General features: G+C 53.9%; 2 protein-coding genes across 3 annotated transcripts in view; one reads left to right on the top strand and one right to left on the bottom strand.

Moving 5' to 3' along the window:
• The window catches only part of DTNBP1 (dystrobrevin binding protein 1), a 69,560-nt gene extending 61,847 nt beyond the window's left edge, over positions 1-7,713 (top strand). The window contains exons 9-10 of one of the 2 annotated variants that reach the window (XM_027766738.1): positions 6,101-6,241; positions 7,271-7,713. In XM_027766738.1, the coding sequence (XP_027622539.1) occupies positions 6,101-6,241; positions 7,271-7,515 (386 nt within the window). In that variant the 3' untranslated portion in view covers positions 7,516-7,713. The remainder of the gene's footprint in view (positions 1-6,100; positions 6,242-7,270) is intronic. The other variant, XM_006164603.3, reaches the window with a different exon arrangement.
• Positions 7,714-8,795: 1,082 nt separating this feature from the next.
• Positions 8,796-15,490, bottom strand: part of JARID2 (jumonji and AT-rich interaction domain containing 2) — a 268,700-nt gene continuing 262,005 nt past the window's right edge. The window contains exons 18-20 of the mRNA XM_027766735.1: positions 14,606-14,708; positions 13,987-14,319; positions 8,796-10,814 (exon numbers count right to left, since the gene is read on the bottom strand). Coding sequence (XP_027622536.1) covers positions 10,632-10,814; positions 13,987-14,319; positions 14,606-14,708 — 619 coding nt within the window. The 3' untranslated portion in view covers positions 8,796-10,631. The remainder of the gene's footprint in view (positions 10,815-13,986; positions 14,320-14,605; positions 14,709-15,490) is intronic.

Below are 15,490 nucleotides of genomic sequence, written 5' to 3'. Positions count from 1 at the left end.
GAATGTCCGCCTCAGCCCCAGCTCCCTTCTCCGCTGCCCCCACTGCCTTCCGTGTCTGTGTCCATGTCCGGCACTTCGGTCTTTTCCAGGCTTTCTTTTTTTAAAAAAAGAATTATTTTATTTAACTATTTTTATTATTATTTTCCAGTTTGATTGGGGCAGGGGGTAGTAAGAAAGCAAGCCACCAGGTCCGAGACTCGAACCGTGCCTTTAACCGCCACGCCACCGGCCAGCCCCTCTAGGCTCTTTTCAGTCCCATCCTTGGATTGTCTGGTCCTGAGCCACATCCCCGCTGTCCTGTGATGACTCGTCAAGCTGTGATTCTTAGCTGGAATGCCCCCAGCCACTCCGGGTACATCGGGCACTGTCTGGAGAGGGTTTTGCTCACTGACCCCTGAGCAGAGGGGCCCGGCCCAGGCTGCCGGGAAGGCCAAGCAGCCTGATCTGAGGAAGGCGGGATCCTCACCCTCGCACGCGCTCGCCTGCCCTCTTACGAGCGGCCAGGTTGTTCTGGCTCTTCATCCTTTTCTGTTAATGCTGTAAAGTTCCAAGTTCTTTGAAGAACCTTGTCCAGAGCTTGATCAGAATCGCACTAAGTCCCCAGACTGAGGAAGGACTGGCCTGCTGGTGGACTAGGTCTGGTGGGAGGGTTTCTGTGGGTGCATGTCTCTTGTTATTGATGCCTACGTGTCGGACAGACTTGCCTTGGATACCGTCTGGGACCAGTGGCTCCTCTGTTTGAAGAATCATGTTTTGTTTTGTATAAAGTATATAGAAACTATACTCACTATACAGGTTTACTATTTCTTACTTTAAAAGCCATAAATTTATTACATTTTAGCTGAATACAAATTTTGGTATCTAATAGTTTCTAAGTATTTACATTTTTTCATTAAGATGTCTTATTTGACTTCTAAACTACTTTGAGTTCTTTTTTTTTTTCTCCCCAAGTTATTTTTGCTTTAGTGTTTGCATACCCACCGGGGAGAGAGAGAAGGACAGAGAATCAAAAAGGCAAGAAATCACCACTTAGGGAGTATGACCACACCCCTATCCCTACTCCTCCATTCTCCTCTCAGGACTTTGGACACAGCATGATTTTTTTTATTAAGAATTATTTAATTTTACTTATTCATTTATTTTCATTTGACCAGAGAAAGACAGACACACAGAGAGAAGGAAAGTGAGAAAGCAAGCCACCAAGTCCAGGAATTGAACCATGGTCAGCCATGAGGGACTGTCCAGCGCCTTAATCACCACGCCATCTGCTGGCCTGGCATGACATGAATTTCAAGCCACCTGGTCTGGGAGTCGAACTGCAGCCGACCACTGGGGAATCCAGCAGCTTAACCATTATGCCACTTGCTGGCCTCAAGTGTTTTGAAACGTGTGCAAGTTTTTCCACGTCCCTTTTTGTTACCAATTTCTAATTAAATTTCCTTGTAATTGGAGAATGAGATTTTGATTTTCTGTTAATAATCTTGGGACTGCTAATGTCAATCATCAGAAGACACAGACACATACTTATTCTGCCATGTTTTTGTTTTAAAACAGCCAGAAGCTTGGCTTTATCTTTTCTTTTTTTTTTTAAGAGAGATTTTTGGTATAGGGCGTGTGCACTTGCCAGAGAGATGAACGTGAGAAGTCATCCGGCAGTGGGGAGGCCATGCCACAATTCCGTCTCCTTTTGGGAATTTGGGCGCGCACACACACACACACACATGCCCAACAAGAATTTTAAACCACCAGGTTCAGGACTTGAACCGTGGTCAACTATGTGGGAGTCCAGCAACATTAACGATTATGCCATCACGTGGTCCCAAGTTTGCCTTTATCTTCCTGGTAAACTGAATCTTTTCAAAATCATTAAGTGCTACTCTAATAAAAGGACACTTCAAAAAGTTTGTGAAAGATGGAATGAAAATGAGTTCGTGGGGCCAGCAGGTGGCATGATGGTTAAGGCATTGGATCTGATATGGCTGACTCCATGGTTCAAGTCCCAGAACTGGTGGCGTGAAGAACATGCCGGGCGTGTGTGCGTGCTTGCCCAAGGTTCAGAATGGAGGAGAAGGAAGGCTGCAGTGTGGCCATCCCCCATAGGGGTGATTTTCCACTCTCTCTCTCTGTGCCTCTGGTGAGCGCGTGCACCCCATAGCAAAAATCTTTTTTTAAAAAAGTTTGTTTTGGTGCAAAAACTTTTGAAATTCATGCTGGACTCTTTTTTTTTTGGAAAGGAAGTTTATTAAGTAAAAGAGAAAGTACACTCCCGAGAGGTAAGAGCAGGCCTGAGAGGATGGAGCAAGAGCGGCTCTCCAGGTGCCGCAGGTGCACTCTGCGACATTCACAATTTTTAATCTACATCACGTTGGTTGATCCCTGGCCAGGCCGACTATTTTATCTTACCGGCTCCAGGAAATAGGGCTGGGATCATTTCCCATATACAGCGTTGGCGGCAGGGCCCGGGAGGTGGCTGAATGTGGTTTCTCGTCCAATGTCCAGTCTTTCTACACACGGAGCGGGAACCTGCAGGCTGTTCTTTTGGGTAAACTACTGGACAGGTTGTGGGTACTGTGGGCTTTGCCAACTGGGACAGCTGTAAGCCTGGGTTGTGGTTTTTCTTTGTCCTTCTTTTCCCTCTTCAAGACCTCGATGATTAAATGCCATGAAGGCTGTGTCAAGTAATAGAGACTGATTGGTTTGGGGTCCCATTTCATGTTGGAATTTTTTTTTTTTTTGGAGAGGTTTTTTTGTTGTTTTGTTTTGTTTTGTTTTGCTATAGGGCACATGCACTCCAGACAGAGAAAGACAGAAATGGCCGTGCCACAATCCCTTCTCCTTCATTCTCCTCTCAGAATCTTGGGCATGTGCACACATGCGCCCGGCGTGAGTTTAAGCCACCTGGTCTGGGACTTGACCCACAGTCAACTACATGAGAGTCCAGTGACATAGCCATTACACCATCCACTGGTCTCTGGACTTTTTTAAACCCATTTATTTATTTATTTTAATTTGACCAGAGTGGGACAGTGTGTGTGTGTGTGTGTGTGTGTGTGTGTGTGTGTGTGAGAGAGAGAGAGAGAGAGAGTGATAAAACAGGCCACCAGATCCAGGACTCAAATTGTGCTCAGCCATGTGGGAGTCCAGCACACTTAACCACCACACCACCTGCTGGCCCCCATGCTGAACTTTTTAATTGCCAAAGGGCACATGAACCAATGGGGAGTCATACGCAATCCATTCTCCATTTCTCTGTCTTAACAGAATTTAGGGGATGTATATACACATGCTGGTGTTTTTCAACTGTCAAGGTAGGAATTTTGTTTGTTTGTTTGTTTAGAAAGAGAGATTTTTGCTATAGGGCATGTGCATTCACTGGAGAGACAGAGACCTAAAATGAGAAATCACCCCCCCTAGGGGGTATGGCCATGCTGTAATCCCATCTCCCCTGTTCTCCTCTTGGAATTTTGGGCATGCGTGCACATGTTCCCAATGTGAGTTTTAAGCTGCCGGATCCAGGACTCGAACTGCGTTGGCTACATGCAAGTCCAGCAACATAACCATTACACTATCGACTGGTCCTCAAGATGGGAATTCTAACCCAAATTGGTCACATGGGACCCAGCTCTCTTAAACAGTAAGTTATGGGGCCTGCCCCCATGCTTAACTTTTATTCCTCTTAAATTCCATTTCGCAATATTTTTTAAAGAATTATTTAATTTTATTACTTTTTTTTTTTTAATTTGACCAGAAGAGACACAGAAAGGGACAATGAGAAGGCAAGATACCAGGTCAAGGACTTGAACCACAGTCAGCCATGTGGGAGTCTAGCGCCTTAACCACCATGCCACCTGCCAGACCCCCATTTCAGTATTACTATAGCCATATCAGTTAAAAGTTTCTTAAAGTTTTATTTCCCCATTATGTGCTTTTTGTAAGAAAATCTTTCCTGTGTTTATAGACTTCAGTATTTTAGGAGTGTCTCCTGGAGACAAAATATGGCAAGATTTTTATTCTCATTTATTATTTTCTTTTAATAGCAGAGCCTCGCTATTTCCTCTGTCTTGTCTTCCCCACTAGCTTCTGATCTCAGCTTCCTCAGTAGCTAGGATTGTACCACTATACAGGCTTTGAATTTCATCATTCAAATTCAGCCCTGTAATCTCTGTATTTTAACTGAGGTGTTTGGTTCATTTACATTTACTATGATTATTATTGACATATCTGCCTTCATTGCCATGTGATTTGGTGCTATTTTCCTGAAAGATTTTTGTTTCTTAGTCCAATTTTCTCTCTCCTGTCTTAAAAGTTAAAAGTTATATATTGGGTTGTCAGAAAAGTCATTATGTAATTTTTTCTATGCAAAAATGTGTCATGACTTTTCCGAGAACCCGAGTTTGGCCCCTCAATCTGGATCCCCAGGCTTTTGACCAATTTTTTAAAATAACTGGCCTCTCTGAATGTAGCTATTCTCCCATTTTCTTTTGTGAGCATATTAAAACTTGCATTTTTCCCAGGGCCGGCAGGTAGTGTGGTAATTAAAAATAATAATAATAATAATAATAATAATAATAATAATAAATCTTTAAAAATAAATAAATAAATAAAATCTGCATTTTCAGGGCCAATGGGTGGCATAGTGAAGACACTGAACTCCCATGTGGCCAACCATAGTTCAAGTCCCAGACTCAGTGGCTTGAAATTCACACTGGACATGTGTGCGTGCATTTCCAAAATCCAGAAGAGAATAGAGGAGAAGGGATTGCAGCATGGTATCACCCCCCACACTGGGGGTGGGTGGGGGGTGATTTCTCACTTCCTGTCTCTCTGGCAAGTGCATGTACCTTATAGTAAAACTCTAACAAAGGGAAAAAGAAAAACACTTGCATTTTTCATATCACGTAAGCCCCTTTGTATTTTCCATTTTTATTTCTGTGTATTGGGGAATTCGTTCATTCTGTCTTCAGTTATATTCTGTTTGGCTCTGTCTTAACCTCAGCCTGTGCCTAAATGTTGGCAATTATACATTTCTCATCTGGAAGTGAATTGGCTCTTTTTCAGATGGTCCAGTCTGTATTTCTGCCACCTGGCTCACTTGCTGGCTCCAGCTTTGATTTCACTCCTGCACATGAGCAGCCATCTAAGGTTCTTAGGAAGCAACGCTAGTGCTGAGTTTGTGTTTGCTGAGCCTCGGGCACAGCGATTTATTATTCATGTGTTGCAGATTCCGCTGCGGGTTGGAGTTTTCGGTTGTGAGCTCATGTTCCTGTGAGACCCAAGGTTAAGGGTGTATCCTTCCAGCTAGTCTGCATTTGCTGTCACCCTACCTTGCATGACTCGACGGGCTGTAGTCCTCTGGACCGCAGGGGTAGTGGCAGGACTCCAGACCTGTGGGCACCCCTGCCCCAGGCTGAGGTAGACTGGCTCTCGAGGGCTGTGGGGACTGAGTCCTCTCCCACTCTGCTTTCTTGGCAGCAGCTCTTGGTTCCAACTCTACTTGCAGAATTCCAAAGCTGTCCTGAGAAATGTCCCAGGGCAGCGACTTTAGACTTTGTCTAACATTCAGGGCAACTGGAGGCAGGAGAACCCTGTGTTGGCAACTAGAGATGTACTTCCTAACTACCTCTTTCCCCCTCCTAAAAAAAAAAAAAAAACAGTGATGTTCGATTCCAAGTGTCTATGTGCTTTGGAAAACGGTATTGTACCCCACTCAACAAAGAGCAGAGCCCTGTCTTGGGAGTGTGTGTGTGTGTGTGTGGTGGGGGCGGGGGGGGTCAGTTCGTGGCTTTCTGCTGCTGCAGTGTCCTGGGCCACCTCATGACAACTCCTGCCCCTGCCCAAGCACCCTGTTCCAAACAGTCTGCTTAATGACAGGCGGTTCTGTCTGCAGCACCTGCCTGCGGAGGCTGGAGGGGAGGCTGGGGGAGAGCCGGTACTTGCCACAGAAGGTGTGAGAGGTCAGAGGACCCGAGGGCCATTTAAGATGGGTTTAAATTGCCAGACCAGGAAGCAAACTTGGGACAGAAGGGGTCTCGGCGAGCCGGGTGCCAACCGAGGGTCCCCGCGAAGCAGCCTCAGTGTCCTTGTGCTCCGACCCACCCAGAGCCCAGAGGCAGCATGTCGTCCATGGAGGTGAACGTGGATCTGCTGGAGCAGATGGACCTGATGGACGTGTCCGACCAGGAGGCCCTGGACGTCTTCCTGAACTCGGGAGAGGACAACAGCGTGCCGTCCCCAGGCCTAGGTAGGGCCGTTTCTCTCCGGGAGGGCATAGGTCAGAAGTTCACGGAAAACGTGTTAGGGAAAAGTTTTACCTGGATTTGAACGCTGTTTGCACCTGCATGAACGCATGCTTGACACTCCCCACCCCGTCTGTGAACGTCCTGAAGTCCCTCTACCACGGTCAGTCAGCTCCCGGGCGCCCACGCCTGACGGGGAGGCGGCCGGTACGCTAACCTCTGGTGAGTGCCACACCACCTGCGTGGTCCCGGAAGCCACCTTCAGTTGGGTTTTGTGGTATTTAAAGGTCGGACACCACGCCTGATCTCAGCAGGTGTCTGGTGCCGGTCCACAGCGGGCAAGGCCAGCCCTTGGCCTGTCATTCCAAAACCAGTTGCAGACCTGGGGCGCTTTGCAATTACTCCTGAGGCACCAGACCGTTCAGGCCTCAATGCACTTAAATTCCAGCCCATTTCTGGCGGACTTGCTTAAACAGGCGCCACTCTGAACAAGGCCTTAGCCCTGTTTCCACCTACAGGAAGGGAGGCTCCGCGCCCCCACAGCACTCACCACCTCTCAAATCCATTATGAAGCCCTCACCGTCTCCTGCAAGTCCCCGTGCAGTGTCGCCCAGGGCAGGAGCTGGCTGGCTGCTTCTGCCTAGGCCAGAGGACTGGAGATAGGGAGCGTATTTCTTGAAGAGCTCCCTGAGCTCGGGGAAACCCGAGAGCTGCGGAAGGCTGACCCTGGCTCGCCATCTGCAGTCAGCGTCTACAGCACTCACAAGGGCAGGGAGGGCATGACCAGGCTCGGGGGCACAGCAGCTGCCCGGCCCTTGGGCACACGGTGTCGCTGCAATTCTCGAGCTTCCTCGGGACAGATGGCGGACTTGTTCAGGGACAGAAGGGCCAGTTAGGCCCCCTGCTCTCCTGGGGCGATTCCACACCATGGGACCAGCAGCTGGCTCCCAGAACACCGCGTGCACCCCGTTACCCCGGGCAACCTCAAACACGGGAGGAGGGGGTGATCCTAACGTGCAGTTTGTCTTTCTCAGGGCCTGAATCCAGCGCTTGTCAGGACGAAATCATGCTTCAGGTTCCAGACCCCTCGGAATTACCAGCCAAGCCCCCATCCTCACCTTCTGCCTGCTCCAGCTCGGGGGCCCGGGACCCCAGGGCAGGTGGGGAGTCCCCGCTCGTTCAGTCCGACGAGGAGGAAGTGCAGGTGGACACAGCCCTCGCCACGCTACACGCGGACAGCAAGGCCACACCGGATGTGAGTGACGAAAGCGACTCCTAAGCGTGGACTCGTGTCTTGGGACCACACACTCAGTGACCTTTCCTGAGCGTAGAGCCCCCCCCTGTAAAGTCATGGTGTGTCGTGGAGGGTCTTGGTTTACACGGTTGCCGATCAGGTGAGAGACGGACCGGCAGCAGGGCCGAATAAAGTTTGAGGGCATGAAACCAGCAGTTCGCAGCTGCTTTGTACAGAACGGCTTCTGTGTTCACATGTCCTGAGCCTGGGGTCACTCACACTCCTGAGGGCACAGTGAGGGGACCCGCCAGCGCTTGTCAGGACGAAATCATGCTTCAGGTTCCAGACCCCTCGGAATTACCAGCCAAGCCCCCATCCTCACCTTCTGCCTGCTCCAGCTCGGGGGCCCGGGACCCCAGGGCAGGTGGGGAGTCCCCGCTCGTTCAGTCCGACGAGGAGGAAGTGCAGGTGGACACAGCCCTCGCCACGCTACACGCGGACAGCAAGGCCACACCGGATGTGAGTGACGAAAGCGACTCCTAAGCGTGGACTCGTGTCTTGGGACCACACACTCAGTGACCTTTCCTGAGCGTAGAGCCCCCCCTGTAAAGTCATGGTGTGTCGTGGAGGGTCTTGGTTTACACGGTTGCCGATCAGGTGAGAGACGGACCGGCAGCAGGGCCGAATAAAGTTTGAGGGCATGAAACCAGCAGTTCGCAGCTGCTTTGTACAGAACGGCTTCTGTGTTCACATGTCCTGAGCCTGGGGTCACTCACACTCCTGAGGGCACAGTGAGGGGACCCGCAGGCCACAACGGCCACCTGCATGGCAAGGGCAGGGAGGAAGTTTACCTCCTGTGAGACGTGCCGGGCGTGGTCCAGTTCGGCCCCACTAGCGCGAGTTCTCCCGTGCTCTGTACAAAACCATCAGGCTCAGTCCTGCCCCGCCGGCCCAACCCCACTGTGACCGCGAACATGCGTCTCAGCCCTAACAGGAACACATGAGCCCACAGCAAGCCTCCGTTCTTCTTCCTGGGAAGCTCCCCTGCCACCACGCCTAGCCCAGCACCTGACCTGGTGGAGCCCCAGGTGTCCTGGGGACCTCTGAGGCCGGCGCCGCAGTGCAAGCAGGAAGCCAGCACGGAGCAGGTGTGGTGCCAGCCCAGGCCACACCAGCTGGTGCACCTGGAAACCACTGGCTGTGCCTCGGGGACTCACGCGGCAGCAGGTGGACCTCGGTGAGTGCAACGGAAGTGTGTGTGCTCCACTCCCGGGTGAGGGGCCTCTCTGCTATCGCCCACTAAGCTTCCACGAGACAGACAAGTGTCCAAAAAACGTCGTTTTTATTATTAAACCTTGTAGTACAAACCTGAAAAGTAAACAAAAAACTGGCAATAAACCACATGAAGTCTTCCCTCCCAAGGGGGGTGCAGAGCAGCGCTAATAAATTAAACGTCAAACTGTAAGCCATAGGCGGAAGTTCACTGTCAAAAAAGAGGGAACGTACACAGCAAGGCCATCAAAACCGGACAACCACATTGGAAACACTCGACTCGGCTTACGTCATCGTTAAATACTCCGGAACAGTTCCGTCTTCTGCGACCGCCACCGACAAAGTGGATCCCGGGCCGCGCCGGGCAGTCCCCACTGCGAGCTCAGTGCAACACGGGAGGCTACGGGTGGCTGAGTCCAATTAGAAACAGAGAACAGCTAGCGAAGACAGTTTCCCTTTTGATTCCACACATACTGTACACACAACCGGAGAAGGGCATGGCGACGTCGTCGTTCGGCGATGTAAGCAGCACTTAGACATGTTACAAGAGAAACCCTGTAACCCCCCACCCCAGCCGATGAAGAAACGGGAACGTAAGGCTTTTCTTCATCTCGTCTTCTCCCCCCGCCCCACCCCCACCGAGAAAAAGGCTCAAGTATTTCAAACAATTTACAGGCGTATGTACAAAACGGGTGGGGTTCTTTTTTTTTTTTCTTTTTTTTTTGTTTTTTTTTGTTGTTGTTGTTGTTTGTTACAACATGAAGAGAAAAAATAGACACAATGAGCGCAAATGCATTTTCACATTCAAAGAGAACCGCACCTAGTGGCTCGATAGCTGCGATCACACACAACGTCCCAACGGAGCTTAATGCTGACCTGCGACGGTGTCGGACAAGCGGCGAGATGAGGGTGGAATGTCAGGAAATTGCACGTCGATGACCAAGAAGCACTTGCGGCTTCAATCACTTCTTTTTTTTTTTCTTTTCTTTTTTTTTTTTTTTTTTTTAAGGATGATTTTGAAGGGTTTTTGATAAAGTAGCCAACAGCACCAAAAATAACAGAATGGATTTCCTAATGAAATCAGGCACAGGTCTCCCCACGCGACCCCTCCAAGGCAGGCGGTCTTTTTCTTCTTCTCGCGCTCCCCTCAGACAGATGCATAGTGGTGTGTGCTGGTAAAGAGAACCTCGGCGACCCCCTCGCGTGGCCGTGCTCAGGAAACAACGCCCCCCCCTCCCCCTGCCGTGACCGCCCCAAAACAACAACACGGGGCTTCTCCGGTTTTCAAAATCACAAACTCATCTTGCACATGACAGAAGAAAAGACAGCCAAAGTAAAGCCATTTCTTTCAAGTTTTTTTTTTCGGTGTGTGTGGGTGTGTGTGTGGGTGTGTGTTGTATGTCTCCTATCCCTTTTCCGATCTAGAAAAATCTGCTCACGTGACTAATGGTTTTAAAATTTGTTCTCCAAACTTCACCCTCTTCAAAAATGGGTTAAAAAGCCTTTTTTTTTTCCCCAACAGTTACAAAACAAAAAACAAAAACAAAAAACAAAAACAAGGAAAACAACAAAAAAATCAAAACAAACAAAAAAAAGGCTTTCATCAGCCGTGGGGGGGAGGGGGGCGATATCAATTAATACGGCCCCTCGGGGTTTTAAAACAGTGAATATACGGCAGTTTCCAAAATCTCACTGCAGTATCTAGGTATTCTAAGTACAAAAAAAAGTTCAACAGTTTAATGCTAAAACAAAATTAGTTCTCTAAAACCAGAAGAAAATCTTCTTTAGAGCTAGTGCAAAAGACAGCTTGTATCCTACAGCAAGTACTCCAAACTAGAATATAATAATTACAAAAAAATATATATAAATTGACCACGGGGTGGGCATCTTCACGATGCGCTCGAAGCACTTCGGGATGAACTGGAGGGTGAAAGTCGGGAAGGCTGCACGTCCACAGTGGCTCTCTTGCGGGGCCCCCTTTTTGGTGCAGGCTTACTGAGACAGTTCTCCACGCTGCCGTTCTTACCCGAGACTTTGCCACAGATCTGGTTGACCAGGGTGATGATCTGCTCCTGTGGGGAGTCGGGAGGAAGACGGGAGTGAGCGCAGCAGAGGGTGCGGTCCCGGGGGACGTCCTGATGGCCCGTCAGCTTCCCAAGTGTGGCTCAGGGCGGCTGTGACAGGCGTGTAAACTCGCCCCGAGACTCAGCGATGGCTCCCGAGTGGGCATGAGAGCGCCGCCCAGGTCGGGAGAGGGCATTGGTGTCCGCGGCAGCTCCTCACAGGCCCACCCTCGCCTCCTCGCCCCCAACCAGACGGGGCACCTCCCTGGTGGCTTTGAGGGCTCAGCCAGGTGAGCTGGCAGAGCAGTGCCCCACTGCACGGGGCGGGGTCGCCGAGGGACAGCGTTCGACCGCATGGGAGCTCCTGCCCCAGGCTCGGGTCCACGTGCCCGCAGCACCCCCACCACCGCAAGGGCTTGAAGGCGGCGCAGCTTCGTGCTCCCGCTCCCACACACCACTCCCGTGGCGACTGCTGGCGGATTGGCTCTGCTCACCCTGGTCGTGCTAACAGGTGGGGACACGTATGCGTCACACGGCTCTGCTCCCTCCTCCCGGCTGGGGGAGATGGCCGAGCAAGGGCCCTTGGACCTCACTACGTCCAAGAGAGAAGTCAGCTGTTCACTGCAGAAATGTGCTGTCCCAGAGCTGGCCGCTCTGAAAACACCGGGACCGTGGACGTGTGTTTCCCAGGGCATGCCGGACATACTGCAGGGGGTCAGAGGTCAGGCTGCGCTGGGGGCCACCTGACCTCTGGCCCAGGGAAGGCCCCAAAGTAAGGGCAGGAAACAGATCTTGGCACCAGGCAGTTAAAGGTGCCCTCCTGGACACAGCTGCACTCAGCGCTGTGCGACTGAGGGGCAGACGGAGGAGCCCCCAGCCTGGCCACGTGGGGCTAAAGCCTGTGGACGAGGGGACCAGCGGGGGTGAGGGCTGCGGGCCTCCTCCCTGGCCTGCGTGCTGCATCCAGGCTGGCTCCCTCACACCAGGAAGCTGGGAGCCCACCTACAGGTGCAGCTGAGAACCAGCACCAGGCGGGCCCACCCAGGGAGCTCTGTGCTGGGCGCACCTGTGGACAGAGCTGGTGTTGGGGCTCCCAAGCTAGAATCTGTTACCACCACCCCTGCCCCGCCCGTTAAAAACAAAACAAACCAACAGGCTGATTAAGCAGGCTTCTCAATCTTCTCGCCCTCCCTCCCGTCCCAGACCAGTGGCTAAGCACCAGGCTCACACCAGGCCCTGATGCGCTGTTCCCCAGGATCCAGCCTGCTGAGACACCCAGCTACTGCAGGCCTCCAGCACGGCTCAGAAGCCTCTTGGAGGCCGCCCAGCATCCTAAGAGCTGCCTGCCGGGCTCTGACTCACCGCCGGGTTAAATTTAGCCTCTTTCTGACACTGGCTGTGAAGGGGAGAAGCCGGGGCACCCTGCTAGCTGCAGTCCCCGAATAGGAGCTTTAAAACAAAGTGAGGCAGAGCTGAATTCAGTCCTCAGATCACACGGTGCAGCCAGAGGCTCAGGGTCTAACCCACCACTGCGCCCACAGTCCAAGCAGAGCCACAGGCACGAGCCCTCCACAGGTATGCTTGGGCCCGGGCCCGGACCCCTGCCCCTGCCCCTGGACGTGGAGGAGCAGACACTTGGCACATGACCCTCTTCGTGGGGTTCCGTGGGCAGCAGCTCTGGGAGGCGGGGGTGGGGGAGGAACGCTCCTGGCTGCACGGGCTGTGCTCTCCACAACTCCTGAGCTGCACAAACCACCCAGTCATGGACACGCAGTGACTGGGGCCACTGGGGGAGGGCGCTCCTGCTCCCCTCCCCCACCCCATAATAAGGCCATCAGTGGATGATCAGGGTCAGAGACAAGAGAGAACAAGACCAGCCAGACAAGGACTGCTGGGAGGACAGGCGTCCCCTGGGCCCAACACGGTTGGCAGATCAGTGGGAGGTAAGAGAAAGGGGCCCTCGGGAGGAGACAGCCAGGCCACTCCACCAGATGTACTTCCTGCTGCCAGGGCTGTCTGTGCCCAAGCTTCACACGGTGTCACCTATGTCACCTGCCAGCTCTGAACCCCACAGGTCTGGCAGGCCCTTGAGCTTGGGGAAGGGGCCCAGAGAGCCTGGCCCCTGGTCGGAGATACCGGAGCGCCCACAAAGACAAGGATGCTGACCTAGTGCTCAGAAGGGGTGTCCCTGGGAGGGGGGAGGGGACGCGGGGCCTCCACTCCCCATACTGGCAGCTCCTAGGGCTGCTGCCCAGCCAGCACTCTGCAGGGGTGGGGACTGTGGTCAGCCCACTTGTAGCCGGGCGGGAGGTGTGCTCGGTGGTGCATGTCGCAGCTCCACACAGGCCACGACATGGCATCAGGCCCAAGTTCCCTCCCTGCCATGCGGGCCACACCGCCCGGGAACAACCACATGGTGGCTCTGAGCTGCCGAGAGGGACAGGGGCTGCGACTGTGTGTTCATGTCTCAGACGGAGCTCAGGGCCAGACTCCTGGCAGACCCGCCTGGTAACCGCCACAGTAGCCCACTGGGTCTCTCCTGGCACAGCGTGCACAGGCCCGGCCCCTTCCTGTAGTCCCCAGCAGCCGCATTGACACCTGGAACCACCCTGCTCTGCCACCTAATCCCTTTCAAGCCAAGGATCGTGGACCAAGGCCACAGGGGTCAGGAAGGGCAGGGACCCCTGGCTGCTCCTGTGCAGGCTCTCCTCCACCCTGAGCAGCCAGGGCTACAGACCCAGCAGAGGGCTGCTGGCCTCTGGCCCGGGATGTGTGAGGCCGGACACAGGAGGAGGGCTGGTGCCAGAGTGGGCAGCTCAGACAAGGGTGGGCCCCAGAGCTGGTCTCTCACGTCCCCAGGCCTGCCAGCACCCACTGCGACCCGAGGATCCCGCCTCATAGGGACACATCCAGGCCTGGCAGTGTGGGTCAGAGGTCAGCTTCCTGAGAGCCTCTTGTACCTGGGGCCAATATCACAGATGGCAGCACACAGGGCTCAGGAGACAGCCATATACACGGGGCGGGGACGTGGAGGAGAACGGCAAGGCCAGGTGGGTCCGGCCGGAACACCCAGGCATATGCAGCCTAGGGTGCACGCTCTGGAGCGGGACGGGGCGGGGCGCCAGACCACATGTGTGGCAGCCCGCGGAGCCCGGGGCCAGCACCGAGGGCCAGCACTGACCTCGTCGTAGCGGTACATGAGCTTCAGGCCGCGGCAGGACTTCTGCTTCTCCACGTGGCGCAGGGCGCACTCCAGGCAGAAGACGACGTTCTCATGCTCCTGCACCACCTGTGGGGCAGCGGGGGTCACGGCGTGTGGGGACCTCCCCGGGCAGGCGTGCCGTCCCCACCCATGGTAAAGAAACCACACGGTCTTCGAGGACAGTGGAGAGCTGACTGAGGGTGGCCTCGAATGGCGCAGGTTTCCCAGGGACACTATCTCCTTTGGGCTGGGAAGACAATACATGCGATGCTTCCCCAGGAGGCTCGCGAACTCCGTGCAGGTGTCGCTGAGCTACCGGGTTCAGGAAGGCCCCGGGTCGGGTGTGGACAGGCAGGAGGACCAGGCTGCAGCTGTCCCATGGGAGCTGCTTGCGGGCACGGCGGATGGTGGCCGTCGCCGCCCGCAAAGGACTCACCCAAGACCCCAAGCCTCATCCCTGGCCTACCACGCCCATGAGCCCCCTCCGGCCAGGCCCCGCTGCTGTTGAGGTGCCCATCCTATGACCTGGGGACACATGGGCACCAGGGGGTGCCCAGACACTGCCAGCAGGGCCTCCCCACCCTGACCCCCACTGCGCCTGGGGGGGCGCCGTGGTGTTCTGTGGTATCTGAGCAGAGGAGAGGACTGGCTGGACGGGGGAACGGCACTTCTTGACGGGCATGTCGCCTGCAGACACGGGGCTGGCAACAGGAGTAAACGTGGGGACAACGGAAAATGCCGAGGTGGGAGTGCAAGCAGGGCGCACGCAGGGGACCCCAGGGCCTCTGTGCACCCTCCCAACCCAGCTGACCCCTGAGCCCTATCTTCCCGGTTTGAACTGTGTGGGTCCACTTTCAGGTTTCTCTCCAATGAACTGTGTGGGTCCACTTTCAGGTTTCTCTTGATAAATTCTGTAAATATCCTGTCTGCCTCGTGGCGTTATTAATAACCCTTTCTTTCCTCGGAGTTTCTGGGAAGTCAAAAGCTAAAGCCAGGATTTGTACTGCATGGGGTTGGGCCCCAGCCCCCAGGGTGTCTGAGCAAAAACCCAGAATTTTCCCAAGGACACGCGGGCTGGTGAGTGCCGGGGGACAGCGTGAAGGCACCACTCCCCGAGGGACGAGCTTGCGTGCCGACCACAGAGCCACGCTCAGAAGCCCCAGGACGGACCAGTGTCACACAGACGCGGTCGCCGTGGTACGTCGGACGCTCATGGAGCGCCCAATCACCCCAGCCAGACAGGCCGGTGAGGACTGCAGCTGCCGAGCGTGTGGGACCGCACACCTGCAGAGACGTGTGGCGTGGTGTTCTCTGGCACAGGGCGCTTAGAGCCCCTGTCGTGAAAGCCTAAAGGGAGGGAGGACTGGGGGACAGTTGGGAGGGTTCACGGCCAAGGGACAGTCTGTACTTGGCCAGGGCACCCCTGACCGGGCCTCCTGGGTGTGGCTGGGGCACCCTAACCGGGCTTCCTAGACCGCCGGCC

The sequence above is a fragment of the Tupaia chinensis genome, unplaced genomic scaffold, assembly GCF_000334495.1.
Source record: "Tupaia chinensis unplaced genomic scaffold, TupChi_1.0 Scaffold143647_1, whole genome shotgun sequence".
In the NCBI taxonomy this organism is placed as follows: Eukaryota; Metazoa; Chordata; class Mammalia; order Scandentia; family Tupaiidae; genus Tupaia; species Tupaia belangeri.
The sequence above is the reverse complement of the archived record's forward strand: the minus strand, read 5'-3'. Positions and strand labels throughout refer to the sequence as shown.